This window comes from Nerophis lumbriciformis, linkage group LG14 (assembly GCF_033978685.3).
Source record: "Nerophis lumbriciformis linkage group LG14, RoL_Nlum_v2.1, whole genome shotgun sequence".
NCBI classification, from domain to species: domain Eukaryota; kingdom Metazoa; phylum Chordata; class Actinopteri; order Syngnathiformes; family Syngnathidae; genus Nerophis; species Nerophis lumbriciformis.
In genome coordinates, this window is record NC_084561.2 from 6198824 (window position 1) to 6221494 (window position 22671).

At 36.4% G+C, this 22671-nt stretch overlaps 1 protein-coding gene across 3 annotated transcripts in view; it reads right to left on the reverse strand.

Moving 5' to 3' along the window:
* mindy4 (MINDY lysine 48 deubiquitinase 4) overlaps positions 1-22671 on the reverse strand; it is a 52705-nt gene that overhangs the window by 9484 nt on the left and 20550 nt on the right. For 2 of the 3 annotated variants that reach the window (XM_072914600.1, XM_072914599.1), the window contains exons 9-17: positions 21605-21696; positions 21336-21437; positions 18740-18803; positions 15222-15287; positions 15079-15146; positions 14943-15006; positions 10636-10797; positions 5548-5728; positions 3258-3336 (exon numbers count right to left, since the gene is read on the reverse strand). In XM_072914600.1, the coding sequence (XP_072770701.1) occupies positions 3258-3336; positions 5548-5728; positions 10636-10797; positions 14943-15006; positions 15079-15146; positions 15222-15287; positions 18740-18803; positions 21336-21437; positions 21605-21696 (878 nt within the window). Of the gene's footprint in view, positions 1-2871; positions 3198-3257; positions 3337-5547; positions 5729-10635; positions 10798-14942; positions 15007-15078; positions 15147-15221; positions 15288-18739; positions 18804-21335; positions 21438-21604; positions 21697-22671 lie in introns of those variants that run through there. The other variant, XM_061976178.2, reaches the window with a different exon arrangement.

The window sequence follows — 22671 nt, forward strand, 5'->3', positions numbered from 1 at the left end:
TGTTTATGACAGTGTTGTTTAGTGTGGTTTCACTATATGACACATGTTTATGACAGTGTTGTTTAGTGTGGTTTCACTATATGACACATGTTTATGACAGTGTTGTTTAGTGTGGTTTCACTATATGACACATGTTTATGACAGTGTTGTTTAGTGTGGTTTCACTATATGACACATGTTTAGGACAGTGTTGTGTAGTGTGGTTTCACTATATGACACATGTTTATGACAGTGTTGTTTAGTGTGGTTTCACTATATGGTACATGTTTATGACAGTGTTGTTTAGTGTGGTTTCACTATATGGTACATGTTTATGACAGTGTTGTTTAGTGTGGTTTCACTATATGGTACATGTTTATGACAGTGTTGTTTAGTGTGGTTTCACTATATGGTACATGTTTATGGCAGTGTTGTTTAGTGTGGTTTCACTATATGACACATGTTTATGACAGTGTTGTTTAGTGTGGTTTCACTATATGGTACATGTTTATGACAGTGTTGTGTAGTGTGGTTTCACTATATGCCACATGTTTATGACAGTGTTGTTTAGTGTGGTTTCACTATATGACATGTTTATGACAGTGTTGTTTAGTGTGGTTTCACTATATGACACATGTTTATGACAGTGTTGTGTAGTGTGGTTTCACTATATGACACATGTTTATGACAGTGCTGTGTAGTGTAGTTTCACTATATGACACATGTTTATGACAGTGTTGTGTAGTGTGGTTTCACTATACGACACATGTTTATGACAGTGTTGTGCAGTGTGGTTTCACTATATGACACATGTTTATGACAGTGTTGTTTAGTGTGGTTTCACTATATGACACATGTTTGACAGTGTTGTGTAGTGTGGTTTCACTATATGGCACATGTTTATGACAGTGTTGTGTAGTGTGGTTTCACTATATGACACATGTTTATGACAGTGTTGTTTAGTGTGTTTTCTCTATATGACATGTTTATGACAGTGTTGTTTAGTGTGGTTTCACTATATGACACATGTTTATGACAGTGTTGTTTAGTGTGGTTTCACTATATGACACATGTTTATGACAGTGTTGTGTAGTGTGGTTTCACTATATGCCACATGTTTATGACAGTGTTGTTTAGTGTGGTTTCACTATATGACATGTTTATGACAGTGTTGTTTAGTATGGTTTCACTATATGACACATGTTTATGACAGTGTTGTGTAGTGTGGTTTCACTATATGACACATGTTTATGACAGTGTTGTTTAGTGTGGTTTCACTATATGACACATGTTTATGACAGTGTTGTTTAGTGTGGTTTCACTCTATGACACATGTTTATGACAGTGTTGTTTAGTGTGGTTTCACTATATGACATGTTTATGACAGTGTTGTTTAGTGTGGTTTCACTATATGACACATGTTTATGGCAGTGTTGTTTAGTGTGGTTTCACTATATAGTACATGTTTATGACAGTGTTGTTTAGTGTGGTTTCACTATATGACATGTTTATGACAGTGTTGTTTAGTGTGGTTTCACTATATAGTACATGTTTATGACAGTGTTGTTTAGTGTGGTTTCACTATATGACATGTTTATGACAGTGTTGTTTAGTGTGGTTTCACTATATGACATGTTTATGACAGTGTTGTTTAGTGTGGTTTCACTATATGACACATGTTTATGACAGTGTTGTGTAGTGTGGTTTCACTATATGACACATGTTTATGACAGTGTTGTTTCGTGTTGTTTCACTATATGACACATGTTTATGACAGTGTTGTTTAGGGTGGTTTCACTATATGGCACATGTTTATGACAGTGTTGTGTAGTGTGGTTTCACTATATGACACATGTTTATGACAGTGTTGTTTAGTGTGGTTTCACTATATGGCACATGTTTATGACAGTGTTGTTTAGTGTGGTTTCACTATATGCCACATGTTTATGACAGTGTTGTTTAGTGTGGTTTCACTATATGACACATGTTTATGACAGTGTTGTTTAGTGTGGTTTCACTATATGACACATGTTTATGACAGTGTTGTTTAGTGTGGTTTCACTATATGACACATGTTTATGACAGTGTTGTGTAGTGTGGTTTCACTATATGACACATGTTTATGACAGTGTTGTTTAGTGTGGTTTCACTATATGGCACATGTTTATGACAGTGTTGTGTAGTGTGGTTTCACTATATGACACATGTTTATGACAGTGTTGTGTAGTGTGGTTTCACTATATGACATGTTTATGACAGTGTTGTGTAGTGTGGTTTCACTATATGACACATATTTATGACAGTGTTGTGTAGTGTGGTTTCACTATATGACACATGTTTATGACAGTGTTGTTTAGTGTGGTTTCACTATATGACACATGTTTGACAGTGTTGTTTAGTGTGGTTTCAATATATGGCATATATTTATGACAGTGTTGACGTTGTTCATACTGCCACCCTTAGCGTGACATGTATGGCTGTTAACTAAGTATGCCTTTCATTCACTTGTGTGTGGTGTGTTCAAAGTCAAGATGCTGGTATTAATGTTTCATGATTGGGAATACTGAAGTCTAGTATTGACTTTTTCAATTATAGACCATTTTTATCATAGCCATAGTCATGATTCAGGTTTACTGCAGTGTGAAGAAGCATTTTTAACTACTTGATATGTTGCCATGGAGACAAGGTAGAGTGAATTTAGCCATGTCGTAAAGCACCTCTTCCTTAGGGTGTTTCAGTGTTATAACTTCACCTTTATCTTTACTTTCTACACCAAAATGCGTCCATTCTCCCTTTTCTGTCTACAAACTGTGTCTGCTTGTAAGTACTCTGTGTGTGTGCACTGCCGAACATGCTCTCCTGCATGACACGACGTGGAGGACCGGTACTTTTTAGAGGCGGTATAGTACCGAATATGATTCATTAGTATCGTGGTGCTAGACTAATATCGGTATACCGTACAACATTTTTAGCCCATGTGGTACCGATTCGGTTGGTACCCATCAAAGTCCAGAATCTGGTACCCATCCCTAATTTCAATAGATCTTCCTAAAAGATGTATTGTGGTGAAGCATTTGAACGTGGCTTATTTAGGTGTGGTTTTGACTAAATATGAAAAGACGAGACAAACTTGGACTGCAGCTGACGTTAAAAATCTCAATCCGAGGAGTCAGAGAATGGGTTCTGTGTCGTTCCAGCCCACAAAGGCATCTTTCCACCTGACACAAACACAAACAAAATGTTAAAGAAGGAATAATTGGTGTTTCCTAGGCACTCACCTAGTCCGGATGCAAAGTTCCAGAGGAGGGATCAGATCAGGGTCCGCATGTTGACCACTCAGAGGTGACTTACCCACGGCTGCAAACACACACATGTTCCGAAAACATTGACTTTTGCTCAAATAATGTGGGGGAAAATGCACTAAAACACACCTGTTTCCATGTATTACCTTATTTTCTGGACTATAGGGCGCACCGGTATATAAGTCGCACTCACTAAATATTGGAAAAAAATTAATTGTTCTACATATTAGTCACACTGGACTAATATGTGGCAGATATATACGTTGTGAAATGAGTTATTTACACATAAATATTCAGTAACTCAGTGGCCTAGTGGTTAGAGCAGGGGTCCCCAAACTACGGCCCCCCAGCATCCAAAATCCGGCCCACGGGAAGTCCCAAGTTAAAAAAAAAAAAGTGTTATATATATATTGGGGGTTAAATCACCAAAAATGATTCCTAGGCGTGCCCACCGCTGCTGCTCACTGCTCCCCTCACCTCAAAGGGATGGGTCAAATGCAGAGGACAAATTTCACCACACCTAGTGTGTGTGTGTGACAATCATTGGTACTTGAACCCATCCCTAAACACCACCGACATCTTCTAGAAAGTTTGAATATTGTCTTATTTTCTTCCTCCAACGCTTTGAACCCTGCGACTTATAAAACGGTGCGGCTCATTGATTTTTCTATATCATTTTTTTTTTCTTCGCTGACGGCCATGATGCAAATAGTTCCTAATAAAAACGAGCAAATACCCTGAAACGGTGTGGCGTCGTTTGTGCTACAGCGCCATCTTTTGGACCAGTTTGCTCACTGCAGGAGCTTTGAGCCGGAAGTAGAAGTGCCGTTCCGTCTTCTAACGTCCCATGTGCGACGTCTGTAGGAGTGTTTTCATGCATCGTAATGTAATCAAGCGAGCGTCGTTAGCATTAGCTAATATGCTAACACGTTTACGAGTGTCTGTGTTCGTATTATTACCTTACAATGGCGTTCTTTTTATGTTGTTTCAGTTTTGTAAATTCACCAAAACGTCACCGTGGTCTTATTGAGTCTGTTTAGCTGATTGGAGAGCGAGCTTGCGCAGCTAGTGGGTCCATGACCATGACTTCTGTTTTGTTTGACCAGCCGTTTTACTGCCTTGTTACAGACTAAACCGTCCCATGTGTGATGTCTTTAGGAGTGTTTTCACGTACTATCGTAATCAATCGAGCGTCGTTAGCATTAGCTAATATGCTAACACGTTTATGAGTGTCTGTCTTAGTATTATTAACTTACAACGGCATTCTTTTTGTATTGTTTCAGTTTCACAAATTCCTCAGTGAATTCACCAAACCGTCACCGTGGAGTTATTGAGTCTGCTTAGCTGATTGGAGAGCTAGCTTGCACAGCAAGTGGGTCCATGACCATGACTTCTGTTTTGTTTGACCAGCCGTTTTACTGCCTTGTTACAGACCAAACCGTCCCATGTGCGACGTCTGTAGGAGTGTTTTCATGCATCGTAATGTAATCAAGCTAGCGTCGTTAGCATTAGCTAATATGCTAACACGTTTACGAGTGTCTGTGTTCGTATTATTAACTTACAATGGCGTTCTTTTTGGGTTGTTTCAGTTTTGTAAATTCACCAAAACGTCACCGTGGTCTTATTGAGTCTGTTTAGCTGATTGGAGAGCGAGCTTGCGCAGCTAGTGGGTCCATGACCATGACTTCTGTTTTGTTTGACCAGCCGTTTTACTGTCTTGTTACAGACTAAACCGTCCCATGTGTGATGTCTTTAGGAGTGTTTTCACGTACTATCATAATCAAGCAAGCGTCGTTAGCATTAGCTAATATGCTAACATGTTTACGAGTGTCTGTATTAGTATTATTAACTTACAACGTCATTCTTTTTGTATTGTTTCAGTTTCACAAATTCCTCAGTGAATTCACCAAAACGTCACCGTGGAGTTATTGAGTCTGTTTAGCTGATTGGAAAGCTAGCTTGCACAGCTAGTGGGTCCATGACGATGACTTCCGTTTTGTTTGACCAGCCGTTTTACTGCCTTGTTACAGACACCATTTGGAAACAAATAAGGTATGTAAATGAACGTTTACTAAATATTTGTATGTGAATAAGTCATTTCACAACGTATATATCTGCGACTAATACATGGAAATGTGTTGTTCTTCTAAAATGTAGTGGGTGTGGCTTATATACCGGTGCGCTCTATAGTCCGGAAAAATAGGGTATGTATAGTCCGGAAAAATAGGGTATGTCACAGAGCGATGAAATGAAAGAGGTTACACACAGACAGTGAGGCGGATCTCCTCCTGCTGATTGGCCAGTCCGTCATAGTAGTACAAGTCCAAGTCCGGGCCTTCATCCTGATTGGTCAGCAGCTCCCCCTGCAGGCCAAACAGGACACTGAAGTGGCTTTCGCTGCACACCACCCAGATGGGGAAAAGAGGGTTCTTCAGATGGTCTCCAACCTGAAACACAAATACAACAGACATATATAACAGTTCTCTAGTTACTCATTTTAGTATGTGTATCTATATTATATTAATTTAACGCAGGGGTGTCCAAAGTCCGGCCCAGGGGCCATTTGTGGAATTATTTTAACAACCTGCCGCACATTCTGAAAATATTCATATAAAAAAAACATGTGAAAAGTGGAATAAAAGGGCAAAGATGAGGAAATTAATGAGATTTTTTTTTAAATATTGAGGCTAAAAACTAGGGATAGTGATAATGTCCTGCTTGTCTCCATGAACTGATTGATGTTTGTCATTTCCTAAATGCACATGTAACTGCTGCACCTTTTTTTTTTTTTTTTTTCTCAATTTGTCACACTTTTATTATTTGTATCTTGAAATTTTACTTTTTATTCAAACCCTTTTACCGTATTGCTTTTGTACTATCTTGTTTAGCTCATTCATTGTTTGTTTTTGTTTTGGTTTGTTTGCTCTATGCTTTTTAACCTGTAAAGTACTTTGGTCCAATTTAAAAATTGTTGTAAACCTGTTATATAAATAAAGTTGCATTGCCTTGCCACCTATCAGAACACTGTCGTAAGCACGCTGGCGTTTCAGCTGGCAGACAAGGTCTGATGTGTTGAAGCGCGATGGTTTGCAGCACACAAAATGTACTCCTCCTCCATCGACGCCATGTTTGTTTACAAGGAGCTGGGGGGGGACTGGATTTGCTCACCTCGTTTTTCTCATTTTTTTGTTTTTATCAGAGCTGTTTTTTTTTTTATGTAGTCTAATTTAATGGCGTGAGGTCATAGTTCCTCATGTCAACATGATGATATTTATCATGCAGGCCTGCTACTGACACAAAGCTGACATGCAGGCTATTTTTTCTTTTTTTTTTATCTATACGTTGTATTGGTTTTTAAATGAAATAAAAATGGCCTCCGCATTTTTAATTTTTTCTTTTTTTTTTGTATCATGCAGCCCTACTACTGACACAAAGGTGACATGCAGGCTATTTTTTTTTATGTTTTATTTATTTATATGTTGTATTGGTTTTTAAATTAAATACATCAAAATGGCATGTAAAGCGACTTTGGGTACTTAGAAAAGCGCTATATAAATCCCAGTTATTATTATTATTATTATTACTGACACAAAGTGACATGCAAGCTATTTATTATTTTTAAATGTGTCTGTTGTATTGGTTTTTAAATGAAATAAATCAAAATAGCCTCCGCATTCTTAATTGGTATTTTATTTATTTTTTTCTACATTTTTATTTTATTTATTTCTATTTTATCATGCAGCCCTACTACTGACACAAAGGTGACATGCAGGCTATTTTTTTTATGTTTTATTTATTTATATGTTGTATTGGTTTTTAAATTAAATACATCAAAATGGCCTCCGCATTCTTAATTGTATTTGTTTTTAATATTTGTATCATGCAGCCCTACTACTGACACAAAGGTGACATGCAAGCTATTTATTCTTTTTAAATGTGTCTGTTGTATTGTTTTTTAAATGAAATAAATCAAAATGGCCTCCGCATTCTTAATTAGTATTTTATTTATTTTTTTACATTTTTATTTTATTTATTTCTATTTTATCATGCAGTCCTACTACTGACACAAAGGTGACATGCAGGCTATTTTTTTTTAATGTTTTATTTATTTATATGTTGTATTGGTTTTTAAATGAAATACATCAAAATGGCCTCCGCATTCTTAATTAGTATTTTATTTATTTTTTTACATTTTTATTTTATTTATTTCTATTTTATCATGCAGCCCTACTACTGACACAAAGGTGACATGCAGGCTATTTTTTTTTAATGTTTTATTTATTTATATGTTGTATTGGTTTTTAAATGAAATACATCAAAATGGCCTCCGCATTCTTAATTAGTATTTTATTTATTTTTTTAAATTTGTATTTTATTTTTTTCTATTTTATCATGCAGCCCTACTACTGACACAAAGGTGACATGCAGGCTATTTTTATTAAAAGTTTTATTTATTTATATGTTGTATTGGTTTTTAAATTAAATACATCAAAATGGCCTCCGCATTCTTAATTTTATTTGTTTTTAATTTTTGTATCATGCAGCCCTACTACTGACACAAAGGTGACATGCAAGCTATTTATTCCTTTTAAATGTGTCTGTTGTATTGTTTTTTAAATGAAATAAATCAAAATGGCCTCCGCATTCTTAATTAGTATTTTATTTATTTTTTTTACATTTTTATTGTATTTATTTCTATTTTATCATGCAGCCCTACTACTGACACAAAGGTGACATGCAGGCTATTTTTTTTAAATGTTTTATTTATTTATATGTTGTATTGGTTTTTAAATTAAATACATCAAAATGGCCTCCGCATTCTTAATTTTATTTGTTTTTAATTTTTGTATCATGCAGCCCTACTACTGACACAAAGGTGACATGCAAGCTATTTATTCTTTTTAAATGTGTCTGTTGTATTGGTTTTTAAATGAAATAAATCAAAATAGCCTCCGCATTCTTAATTAGTATTTTATTTATTTTTTTACATTTTTATTTTATTTATTTCTATTTTATCATGCAGCCCTACTACTGACACAAAGGTGACATGCAGGCTATTTTTTTTAAATGTTTTATTTATTTATATGTTGTATTGGTTTTAAATCAAATACATCAAAATGGCCTCCGCATTCTTAATTTTATTTGTTTTTAATTTTTGTATCATGCAGCCCTACTACTGACACAAAGGTGACATGCAAGCTATTTATTATTTTTAAATGTGTCTGTTGTATTGGTTTTTAAATGAAATAAATCAAAATAGCCTCCGCATTCTTAATTAGTATTTTATTTATTTTTTTACATTTTTATTTTATTTGTTTCTATTTTATCATGCGGCCCTACTACTGACACAAAGGTGACATGCAGGCTATTTTTTTAAAGATTTATTTATTTATATGTTGTATTGGTTTTTAAATTAAATACATCAAAATGGCCTCCGCATTCTTAATTTTATTTGTTTTTAATTTTTGTATGATGCAACCCTACTACTGACACAAAGGTGACATGCAAGCTATTTATGCTTTTTAAATGTGTCTGTTGTATTGTTTTTTAAATGAAATACATCAAAATGGCCTCCGCATTCTTAATTAGTATTTTTTTTTTTTTTTTTTACTTTTTTTTAAAATTTATTTCTATTTTATCATGCAGCCCTACTACTGACACAAAGGTGACATGCAGGCTATTTTTTTAAAATGTTTTATTTATTTATATGTTGTATTGGTTTTTAAATTAAATACATCAAAATGGCCTCTGCATTCTTAATTTTATTTGTTTTTAATTTTTGTATCATGCAGCCCTACTACTGACACAAAGGTGACATGCAAGCTATTTATTCTTTTTAAATGTGCCTGTTGTATTGGTTTTTAAATGAAATAAATCAAAATAGCCTCCGCATTCTTAATTAGTATTTTATTTATTTTTTTACATTTTTATTTTATTTATTTCTATTTTATCATGCAGCCCTACTACTGACACAAAGGTGACATGCAGGCTATTTTTTTTAAATGTTTTATTTATTTATATGTTGTATTGGTTTTTAAATTAAATACATCAAAATGGCCTCCGCATTCTTAATTTTATTTGTTTTTAATTTTTGTATCATGCAGCCCTACGACTGACACAAAGGTGACATGCAAGCTATTTATTTTATTTTTAAATGTGTCTGTTGTATTGGTTTTTAAATTAAATAAATCAAAATAGCCTCCGCATTCTTAATTAGTATTTTATTTATTTTTTTACATTTTTATTTTATTTATTTCTATTTTATCATGCAGCCCTACTACTGACACAAAGGTGACATGTAGGCTTTTTTTTATATATATATATATATATATATATATATAAGTTGTATTGGTTTTTAAATGAAATACATCAAAATGGCCTCCACATTCTTAATTTTATTTTTTTAAATGTTATTTGTTTTAATTTTATAAATTTAATTTAATCATGCAGCCATATTACTGACACAAAGCTGACAGTCAGAGTATGTTTTGTTTAAAAAAAAAATCTATATGTTGTATTGTTTTTTAAATAAAATAAATCAAAATGGCCTCCGCATTCTTAATATATATATTTTTTTAATTATTATTATTTTTAATATTTTAATTTTTTTTAATTTTAGGCTCCAACACCCCCCGGGACCCTGAAAGGGACAAGCGGTAGACAATGGATGGATGGATGGATTGCAGCCCTACTACTGACACAAAGCTGACATGCAGGCTATTTTTTTAATGGTTAATGGTTGCGGTTAATAGTATTCTATCTTTATTTGTCGTTATTTATACTTTCTGAATAAATTATGTGATGCCACAGTACTTTGATGTTGGTCATTGTGGTGGTGTTTGATGAACACTTGGACCTACTATGCCACTGCACTTTAGTGTTGATCATTGTGGTGGTGCTTGATGAATGCGTGGGCCTACTGTGCTACAGCACTTTAATTTTGCTCATTATTCTTGTGGTAGCCATTTTTGTGTTATTTATATTTCTCTATTACTGCATATATTATTAAGTTATTTATTTTTGGAATTGCCATGAAAATATGTGTTGATATATTGCAAGGTGATATCATTATTTACAGCACCTGTGAGGAGAGCATGTAGGGTGCACAGGTGAAACTGATGAGACTAATGTGGGGTTGAGAGACAGTTTTGGAGCACTTCTAACGCAACACTTGAGCCTTAGTTGTTTGTTTACAGCTTTGTATGCAGTTCAACTTCACCTTAGATGTGCATGGAAAGAAGATATTTTTGCAAATAAAGCTATTTTTGGAGAAACTTAAGTTGGAAGTGCCTTTTGAAAGTGCACCACCTAGGCCTTTGGTCCAGAACCTGGGACATCTTGGAGAGCGTCTCACCTTGAAGATGTTGTAATGTTCAAACAAGGACAGCAGGCCAACGTTGCAATGACCTTGGATGCCCTTCAGCAGGGTGGAGTCGCCATCGCCAGTGTCCAACTCCACGTCGCCGTCGAAGACGTTGGAGACCGCTCGGCCCACCAGCAGCAGGTTGACCAGCTCCTGGTCAACGACACCAGCACAAAAAAAGGTACTTTTGCACCGCCGTTTAAAAAAAAAAAAAGTTTGCGTCTTAACTCTTTAGCGTTGTTAGCGCTATGGTGCGACTTAAAAGCGGCCAAGATGGCGGCAGTCGCCACCTTGGCTCCATGGCCAAAAAGCATACTTGCCAACCCTCCCGGATTTTCCGGGAGACTCCCGAAATTCAGCGCCTCTCCCGAAAACCTCCCGGGACAAATTTTCTCCTGAAAATCTCCCGAAATTCAGGCGGAGCTGGAGGCCACGCCCCCTCCAGCTCCATGCGGACCTTAGTGACGTGTTGACAGCCTGTTCACACGTCCGCTTTCCCACAATATAAACAGCTAATGATCGAGGGCGAGTTCTGGGTTTCTTATGTGGGTTTATTGTTAGGCTGTTTCATTAACGTCCTCCCAGCGCGGTAACAACACACAACAACAGCAGTCAAGTTTTCGTCTACCGTAAAGCAGTTCGTCTGCTGTAAACAGCAATGTTGTGACACTTTTAAACAGGAAAATACTGCCATCTACTGTAAATGCATATGTGACCCACCCATAATGTGTCACATTTTTGTGTTGATTTATTTATTTTTATTTTGTGGTTTGAATTCGTTTTTGGAGCTGTCATTACACATTTATCAGTATTCACATTGGTCAGTAAGGGGCAGTAGGGCGTTTCTTCCCAATTGAATGCTATCACCTGCAGACCGGAAGTGTCTTGTCATTCTGATGAGCGCGACCAGTCTGTGAACAATTGAAACGTCCTGTGTGCTTTTTCCTCCTGTATAACAGGTTAGTTTTGGTGAATCAACTCACTGAATAATATCCATGTGATCTTTATAAGTTTAAGTACACATTCTGATGGTGGAGCCTAACTCTAAAGTGATTGTGAGTTGTAGTTTGTATTTGTGAATTAATCCAGTGCACAGCTGCAGTAATCAATACAAAAAGGCGACGTGAGTGCGCAATGTTTATATAGGAACTTCTGATCCTAATTCAGACTCCCAAATTAGAGCTCCCGTTTTCTTATTGATTTTATAATGTATATTTGTATAATGTGTGTGTTCTGAAATAGTGACAGAGAATAGAACACGGATGGACAATTCAACCCTTAACTAAACAATGAGTAGATGAGTGTTATGTGTGTGTATATGTGTAAATAAATGAACACTGAAATTCAAGTATTTCTTTTATTTATTTATATATATATATATATATATATATATATATATATATATATATATATATATATAGCTAGAATTCACTGAAAGTCAAGTATTTCTTATATATATATATATCTTAACCACGCCCCCAACCACGCCCCCCGCCCCACCCCCGACCACGCCCCCCACCTCCCGAAATCGAAGGTCTCAAGGTTGGCAAGTATGCCAAAAAGGAGGGTCTAATTTCAGTGGTTGCAAGTCACAATAAATGGGAGAGAAGAAGAAGAAGAAGCGCGTGAATTTTGCGGTGGTCATTTTTGTTAGTTGTCACGACTGGGGATAGCTATTGTTCACATTTTAAACGATACGGTACCAATTTCCGGCATCAATACCAGTACTCTAAGGCAGTGTTTTTCAACCACTGTGCCACAACACACTACTAGAGGACCGCTTTTTAAAAAATTAATTAACATTATGCATGCGGGTAATAACCTGCGATTAATCATGATTAATCGATTTTTTTATGTACAACTTGCTTTAAAGGGGAACATTATCACAATTTCAGAATTGTTAAAACCATTAAAAATCAGTTCCCAGTGGCTTATTATATTTTTCGAAGTTTTTTTCAAAATTTTACCCATCACGCAATATCCCTAAAAAAAAGCTTCAAAGTGCCTGATTTTAACCACCCGACGTCACATAGTGAAGCCAACACAAACAAACATGGCGGATAGAACAGCAAGCTATAGCGACATTAGCTCGGATTCAGACTCGGATTTCAGCGGCTTAAGCGATTCAACAGATTACGAATGTATTGAAACGGATGGTTGTAGTGTGGAGGCAGGTAGCGAAAACGAAATTGAAGAAGAAACTGAAGCTATTGAGCCATATCGGAATGAACCGTATGTAAGCGAAACCGACGAAAACGACACGACAGCCAGCGACACGGGAGAAAGCGAGGACGAATTCGGCGATCGCCTTCTAACCAACGATTGGTATGTGTTTGTTTGGCATTAAAGGAAACTAACAACTATGAACTAGGTTTACAGCATATGAAATACATTTGGCAACAACATGCACTTTGAGAGTGCAGACAGCCCAATTTTCATCAATTAATATATTCTGTAGACATACCCTCATGTCAGCAGGCCAGGGAAGCTATGGTCGATATTCTTCTCTTGATCATCTTCGGGACGGTGTGAGCCAAGACATCCAGGGGGTTTAGCTCGCTCGTCAGCGGGAACAAACTGCCGCCATTGCTTGCCGTGCTACCGAGGTCCTTTGTCCCTGAATTGCTCACACACTCCGGCAGATTCAATGGGGGTCTGGCGGCAGATTTCTTTGACTTTATCGTTGGAAATGCATCTGCTTTGAGTGTCGCAGGATATCCACACATTCTTGCCATCTCTGTCGTAGCATAGCTTTCGTCGGTAAAGTGTGCGGAACAAACGTCCAATTTCTTGCCACTTTGGCATCTTTGGGCCACTGGTGAAACTTGAATCCGTCCCTGTTCGTGTTGTTACACCCTCCGACAACACACCGACGAGGCATGATGTCTCCAAGGTACGGAAAACAGTCGAAAAAACGGAAAATAACAGAGCTGATTTGACTCGGTGTTTGAGAAAATGGCGGATTGCTTCCCGATGCGACGCGTCATCGCTCCGAGAGCGAATATTAGAAAGGCGTTTAATTCGCCAAAATTCACCCATTTAGAGTTCGGAAATTGGTTAAAAAACATATATATGGTCTTTTTTCTGCAACATCAAGGTATATATTGACGCTTACATAGGTCTGGTGATAATATTCCCCTTTAAAATCATAAATAAATGTGACAAGCAGATATTTAACTCTGTTTTTATCTCACAAGAAATAGTTTTGCAATACAGTATATAATTGGCATGATCAGATAATATTAAAGTTTTAAATATGCTTTTTTTTTTTTCTGTCAAAATTGAAAGAACGAATACATTTAGTATGAAAATGTAAAAAAAAGTATTGAACCCAATTTTTTCCAGGCTTTTGCGGGCCACATAAAATTAGTTTGACATTTTGCCTTAAATCAACAATGTAGTTTGGTATCAACTGAGGACAAAAAGCAATATAACAAAAGAACAACTTTAGCTTAATGCTAACATTGTCATGTCTGTGTAATCATGTTTTGTTTTAAGTCATGTTTTGTTTAGTTTCTGGCTTTTCACTCCCTTGTCTTGTTTGCATGATTCCCCATTAGTTTCACCTGTTCCACGTTTGGACTCATTGTGCACTCTTGTTTGTCACCATAGCAACCATTAGTTTTCACCTGTCACGTCAAGCACCTGTTTCACGTTTTGAGTCACGCACCTGCTTTCGTTAATCATGTCTGTTATTTAAGCTTTTCATTTTCTGTTGTTCGTCCTGACGACCCACCACATTTATGCTCTGTCCATGCCTGATACTTCTTTCCATGTCCATTCTTCATGCAACTATTTTTGTCCAAGCCAAGTAAGTTTTTGTTCCATGTTTATAGTCTTTTTGGTTTCATAGTTTATTCTCCGCCACTGTGCGCGCTTTTCGTTTGCACTTTTTTTTAATATATTAATAAATCATGTACCTTCATTCCCGTCTCGCCCGAGCCAACTTTCCGTTGCATCCCGGAAAATCTAACACCCAGGACCAAGTTATGACAAACATACAATGGAAAATTCCATTGATAGGCTAACAAACATTAGCATCACTATTGTTTTAAACTTGCAAAAACTTTCAACAATTGAAATTTTAAGGGGAAAAACATTGAAATGTTTACAATTGGTGAATGCATTAGAAAGACTGGTAATGGTTATGGGGGCCCCTGAATACTTAAGGATACAACACCATCCCTTCAGACTAGAGCTGTCCTACGTATGAACTGATGGATAAAAATACCTAAGATAATCAGAACAGTCCAGTTGTGATGAAAAGAATGAGCTAAATCAGAATATTCAATAATAACCTGAGTGCAGTAGCCGTGAGCTCCGATGAGAGAGTTGGTGGCCACGTCCATATCCTCTCTCACTCTGACAAAAAAAAAACACAGAAAACTTGGGTTATTGTTGGACTTTTACAGCGAGAGGTTAGTGTTGACGTACTTGTCAGTGGATCGAGAGAGGACAGCCGACACGGTCAGCAGGAGACACCCCAGCTCGCCCGTCTCAAACTGTGACAAAACAGGGTGTGGCACATGTAAACGCAGCAATGATACTGAGGGAGACAGACATAGGGTTTCTCTCACCTGCTCGATATGCTGCTCCACAAGCAACTGCAGGTCCTTCATGCTGTCCACCGTCAAACACGTGATCTAGACGGACAACACACTCTAACATACTCAGAATAGGAAGATGTGTGGAAATGTTCTTGGCAAGGCAACAGTTTTACTTGGACATTTATCCCACAGGAGAATTGATACGTTGCAATTTTGACTATTCTTCTCATATGAACTTTGGACATGATATGGAATATAAACATGACTATTGAACTGGAATGTAGTTTTTTAATGTTCACGTGATTATTTTGAGTACTTATACATTTACACTACTTGTAAAACAATATTACAATATCTCTTAATACAGTATCTACATTTTTGTTGGTTGTGTCTCTCGTGCACACTTCACTACTTCTGGTCGCCAAGAGTAATAAAGTAATCCCTCGGCCTGGTAAATGTAGGAATTATTCATGGATATATAATCAGAGGTGGGTAGTAACGCGCTACATTTACTCCGTTACATCTACTTGAGTAACTTTTGGGATAAATTGTACTTCTAAGAGTAGTTTTAATGCAACATACTTTTACTTTTACTTGAGTATATTTATAGAGAAGAAACGCTACTTTTACTCCGCTACTTTTATCTACATTCAGCTCGCTACTCGCTACTAATTTTTATCGATCTGTTAATGCACGCTTTGTTTGTTTTGGTCTGTCAGACAGACCTTCATAGTGCTTGCGTTTCAACAAATACAGTCACTGGTGACGTTCACTCCGTTCCACCAATCAGATGAAGTCACTGGTGACGTTGGACCAATCAAACAGAGCCAGGCGGTCACATGACCTGACTTAAGCAAGTTGAAAAACGTATTCGGGTGTTACCATTTAGTGGTCAATTGTACGGAATATGTACTGTACTGTGCAATCTAATAATAAAAGTTCCAATCAATCAAAAGTGTGAAGGAAAAAAGATCATTTTTTTATTTCAACCGTACATCCCGTCAAAAGCCTAAAGACTGACTGCACAGTTCCTGTCTTCACAATAAAAGTGCCGCTCCATCGCGCCTGTGCTTTCAAAATAAGAGTCTCCGAAAGCCAGCGCAAACAAGCTAGCAAGCTACGGAGTTTGCCGCCAATGTATTTCTTGTAAAGTGTATAAAAACGAATATGGAAGCTGGACAAATAAGATACCGAAAACCAACCACTTTCATGTGGTATTAGACAGAAAGGAGGAACTTTTTTTCTCCTCCATTTGAAAACGAGGACGTTATCATCACTACTGTCTGATTCCAATCAATGCAAGTCATCACAATCAGGTAATACACCAACTTATATTCTTGTTTTCATGAAAGAAAGGAATCTATATGTGTTAAACATGCATGTATATTCATTAAAACACCTTTAACATGTAAACAAAAACGGCAAAATAAATAAATATAAATTATATACTGTATATATCAATGTATATATATATATATATATATATATATGTATATGTGTGTGTGTGTGTGTGTGTATATATATATATATACATTATGTATATGTGTATATATATATATATATATGTGTGTGTGTATATATATATATGTGTGTGTGTATGTATATATATATATATATATATATATATATATATATATATATATATATATATATATATATATATATATATATATATATATATGATATGTGTGTGTATGTTACTCATCAGTTACTCAGTACTTGAGTAGTTTTTTCACAACATACTTTTTACTTTTACTCAAGTAAATATTTGGGTGACTACTCCGTACTTTTACTTGAGTAATAAATCTCTAAATTAACAGTACTCTTACTTGAGTACAATTTCTGGCTACTCTACCCACCTCTGTATATAATTAATATAATTGGATATTAAGAGTACGTGAAAGTTTGATTCCTACCTTGTTTACTTCCGTGACGACCTTCTTAAAGTTTTGCAATGTGCCAAACATGGATAAGTGTGGAGAGAATGTTTTATATTTTTCCCATCATGCACTGTAATGGATTGGGTGTAATTTAGAATTGTTTATGGCGTTTGGACGTTTTTTTTATAATATTCACAAAGTTCAGTGGGCAGGTTGTTATGTGTGACCACGTTGCATGTTTTTATTTTTGCACCATGACTAGGGAAGGTTGTTTGGATTGTGCCATATAGCTAAATGTTGTGCTATCAAATCAAATTGTAAGGGTCATTTATCTGATTCACTAATATTGTCCACAAGTAGGGCCGCAACTAACGATTAATTTGATAATCGATTAATCTGTCGATTATTACTTTGATTAATCGATTAATAATCGGACATTTCTATCCTTTCCAGTATTTTATTGGGGAAAAAAACAGCACACTGGCACCATACTTATTTTGATTATTGTTTCTCAGCTGTTTGTACATGTTGCAGTTTATAAATAAAGGTTTATAAAAAAAAAATAATAATAATAATAATAACAATTGCCTCTGCGCATGCGCATAGCATAGATCCAACGAATCGATGACTAAATTAATCGCCAACTATTTTTATAATCGATTTAATCGATTAGTTGTTGCAGCCCTATCCACAAGATAGCATCAATTTCCTTTTCAAAACTTTCTTAAGACCAGAGGTCTTCAACAGGTGGTCCACAGAGGTACTGTCAATTTTTCCACAAATGTAAATGTCTTTAAATACACATGAACAATAAATGTGAAAGAATAACAAATCATGAATGAGTAATTATATCATTTTATTCATGATAGAATTCAAGCTAGCTAACAATTAGCATGCTAGTTGCCAGCTAACAATTAGCACACTAGTTGACGGCGAGCTATTGTTCCCAGCTAACAATTAGCGTGCCAGTTGTTAGTTGGCAATTAGTGCTCTGGTTGTCAGCTAGCGATTAGCGCTCTGGTTGTCAACTCGCGATTGGCACGTCAGTTGCAACCAGCTAAAGATTAGTGCTCTAATTACCAGCTAACACTGAGCACTCTAGTTGCCAGATAACAATTAACACAAGTTGCCAGGCAGCTAGTGATTAGAGCACTAATTACCAGCTAACGATTAGTACTCTAGTTGTCAGATAGCAATCAACGCGTCAGTTGCCAGCCAGCGTGCTAGTTGTCAGCTAGCGATTGACACTGGTTGTCAGCTAGCAACTAGTGCAATAGTTGTCAGCTCGCAATTTTTACATGCTAATTGTTAGCTAGCGATTAGCACTCTAGCTGACATCTAGCTATTAGTGTGTTGTCAGTTAGCGATCAGTGCGCTCGTTATGAACTAGCGATTGACGCGTTAGTTGTCAGCTAGCGATTAGCCCAGTAGTTGCCAGCTAGCTATTAGCAACACAATACTGTTATTATTTGACTATTATTAGAATTGCACAATAAGCTTTAGGAGCAGTTTAATGTCAAATACAATCATCATTTCATACAAGGTATATAAGTATTAATTTAGACATCGACATGTTTACAAGCCGCAGATTTCGTGTTTTACTCGAGTATTATCAAAGACCACAACAGAACCTTGATGATACATATCGTGTCATGGCCGCTAACGTACCTTTTCCAGCACTCCTTCAGACCTGAAGTGTCCACTGGGAGTGAAAACATTTCTTCCAGTGTTTCTGGTGGAAAGACCACAATATCAGGTACAGTAGAGTAAAACCAGTATACTAGAGTACATTATACTAGAGTACAGTATAGTAGTACAACAGTATATTAGAGTACAGTAGAGTAATACAACAGTATACTAGAGTAGAGTAATAAAACAGTATATTAGAGTACAGTAGAGTAATACAACAGTATACTAGAGTACAGTAGAGTATTGAACAGTATACTAGAGTACAGTAGAGTAAAAAAAGAGTGTACTAGAGCGGTGGTCCCCAACCTTTTTGTTGCTGTGGACCGGTTTGAAAAAAAATTTGTCCCACGGAGGGGGGATTATGGTATTTTATTTATTTTTTTCCATAAAGAAATACAATCATGTGTGCTTACGGACTGTATCCCTGCAGACTGTATTGATCTACTGTATATGGATATATAATGTATATATTGTGTTTTTTATGTTGATTTAATAAAAAATAAAACTTTTTTTTTTTTTTTCCTCTTTTTTTTCTTGTGCGGCCCGGTACCAATCGGTCCACGGACCGGTACCGGGCCGCGGCCCGGTGGTTGGGGACCACTGTACTAGAGTACTAAAACAGTATACTGGAGTACAGTAGAGTAAAAACAATATACTAGAGTACAGTAGAGTAAAAAAAAACAGTATACTAGAGTACAGTAGAGTAAAAACCAGTGTACTAGAGTACAGTAGAGTAACACCCTGTGTAGTAGAGTAAAAAAAACAGTATAGTAGAGTACAGTAGAGTCAAAAAACAGTATAGTAGAGTCAAAACCAGTCAAGTAGAGTAAAAAACAGTATAGTAGAGTAAAAAAAAACAGTATAGTAGAGTACAGTAGAGTCAAAAAACAGTATAGTAGAGTCAAAACCAGTAAAGTAGAGTAAAAAACAGTATAGTAGAGTACAGTAGAGCAAAACAAAAACAGTATACCAGTAGTAGAGTACAGTAGTGTAAAAAGCAGTATAGAGTACAGTAAAGTAAAAACTAGTACAGTAGAGTAAAAAAAAAGTATAGTAGAGTACAGTAGAGTCAAAAACCAGTACAGCAGAGTACACAAACCAGCACACTAGAGTACAGTATAGTAGAGTAAAAACCAGTATAGTAGAGTAAAAACCAGTACAGTAGAGTAAAAAAGCAGTATAGTAGAGTACAATAGAGTAGAAACCAGTACAGTAGAGTAAAAAGCAGTATAGTAGAGTAAAAAAGCAGTATGGTAGAGTAAAACCCAGTAGAGTAAAAAAGCAGTAGAGTAGAGTAAAAAAGCAGTATAGTAGAGTAAAAAGCAGTATAGTAGAGTAAAAAAGCAGTATAGTAGAGTAAAAACCAGTAGAGTAAAAAAGCAGTATAGTAGAGTAAAAAAGCAGTATAGTAGAGTAAAAACCAGTACAGTAGAGTAAAAAAGTATAGTAGAGTACATTAGAGTAGAAACCAGAATAGTACAGTAAAAAAGCAGTATAGTAGAGTAAAAAGCAGTATAGAGGATATAGTACAGTAAAAAGCAGAATAGTAGAGTAAAAAAGCAGTATAATAGAGTAAAAACCAGTACAGTAGAGTAAAGAAGCAGTATAGTAGAGTATAGTAGAGTAAAAAAGCAGTATAGTAGAGTAAAAAGCAGTATAGTGGAGTATAGTAGAGTAAAAAGCAGTATAGTAGAGTACAAACCAGTAGAGTAAAAAAGCAGTATAGTAGAGTAAAAAAAAGCAGTATAGTAGAGTATAGTAGAGTAAAAAGCCGTATAGTAGAGTACAAACCAGTAGAGTAAAAAACCAGTAGAGTAAAAAAGCAGTATAGTAGGGTAAAAAAAGCAGTAGAGTAGAGTAAAAAAAGCAGTATAGTAGAGTAAAAAAGGCAGTATAGTAGACTAAAAACGCAGTACAGTAGAGGAAACAAGCAGTATAGTAGAGTACAGTAGAGTAAAAAAGCAGTATAGCAGAGTAAAAAAGGCAGTATAGTAGATTAAAAACACAGTACAGTAGAGGAAACAAGCAGTATAGTAGAGTACAGTAGAGTAAAAAAGCAGTATAGCAGAGTAAAAAAGGCAGTATAGCAGAGTAAAAAAAGGCAGTATAGCAGAGTAAAAAAAGCAGTATAGTAGAGTAAAAAAGCAGTATAGTAGAGTAAAAAAGCAGTATAGTAGAGTAAAAAAAGCAGTATAGTAGAGTAAACAAGGCAGTATAGTAGAGTAAAAAAGCAGTGGAGTAGAGTAAAAAAAGCTGTATAGTAGAGTAAAAAAGGCAGTATAGTAGAGTAAAAACGCAGTACAGTAGAGGAAACAAGCAGTATAGTAGAGTACAGTAGAGTAAAAAAGCAGTATAGCAGAGTAAAAAAGGCAGTATAGCAGAGTAAAAAAGCAGTATAGTAGAGTAAAAAAGCAGTATAGTAGAGTAAAAAAGCAGTATAGTAGAGTAAAAAAGCAGTATAGTAGAGTAAAAAAAAGCAGTATAGTAGAGTAAACAAGGCAGTACAGTAGAGTAAACAAGCAGTATAGTAGAGTACAGTAGAGTAAACAAGCAGTAGAGTAGAGCAGCATCTCACATTGCCAGAGTGGCGCGTGTGTCCTGGCCCGCCCTCCACAGGACTTCAGCCACAGCTAAAGTCAGACTTTGGCGTCTGGCTGCATTGGTCGGCCTTAAAGCCCTGGGAACAAAGTGCAGGTTTGTTGGGGTCTTGGTCTAGTTAGGGTCACAGGTCAAGTGGCGACAAAGCTGAGGCTTATTCTGGCATTAGCGCAGGAAGTCATGTGACCGACACGATCCATAAATGCAGTGTGATAATGCAAAGTGAGGATTAAAGGATCAACATACTGAAGTCTTGCCTGGCCACTGTCAGGGTTTTCAAAGAGAAGCTTCTTTAACACGAAGGCCTGGATGGACGCCAGCACGCCACACGGACCACCCTGTCAACAGCAGATGATGCAGGGAACATGAAAATAGGACCATACCGATACCATATCAATAGGAACCATACATGTTTTCATCCTTTTGTTGGATCAAGTAAAATGAGTCCGAGAACAACACTGGGTGTGAAAAACACTAACCATCTTGAAGTTAAAGTGGAGTGGTAATTATTTGATGACACGTTGTGGCCAAAATAATTCATGAAGTTAGGCTCATGACTCCGTAAGTTGAATGATGCGGACACGTTTGTTACTTCTGCCTTGGACACTTTGCATGTGTAAGCAATACGTAATTATAATGATTTGATACTTGTTTATGTTGACGAATGTCACCTTTTATATTGTTCAGTGATTATTACCTATGTGTAGCATGTGTGCTATTGTGTGCTTAGCTGTTGTGTAGCTGCTCGCTCCGAGTAGCCTGTTTACCTTTTGTAATTGACTTTGGTAAAATAGAAGTTTTGTGCTTATTGGAGAATGTTTAGATGTTAACTGGCTGTCTAGCTTTGCACAAGTAAACACTCTGCAGGACTACTTGTATCGCACATGATATCACACACAAGTAAACACTCTGCAGGACTGCTTGTATTGCACATGATATCACACACAAGTAAACACGCTGCAAGACCGTTTGACGCACATGATATCACACACAAGTAAACACGCTGCAGGACTGCTTATATCACGCATGATATCACACACAAGCATACACGCTGCAGGACTGCTTGTATCGCACATGATATCACACAAGTAAACACGCTGCAGGACTGCTTGTATTGCACAAGATATCACATGAGTAAACACCCTGCTGGACTGCTTGTATCGCACATGATATCAAACACAAGTAGACACCCTGCAGAACTACTTGTATCGCACATTATATCACACAGAAGTAAACACCCTGCAGGACTGCTTGTATCGCACATGATATCACACACAAGTAAACACGCTGCAGGACTGCTTGTATCGCACATG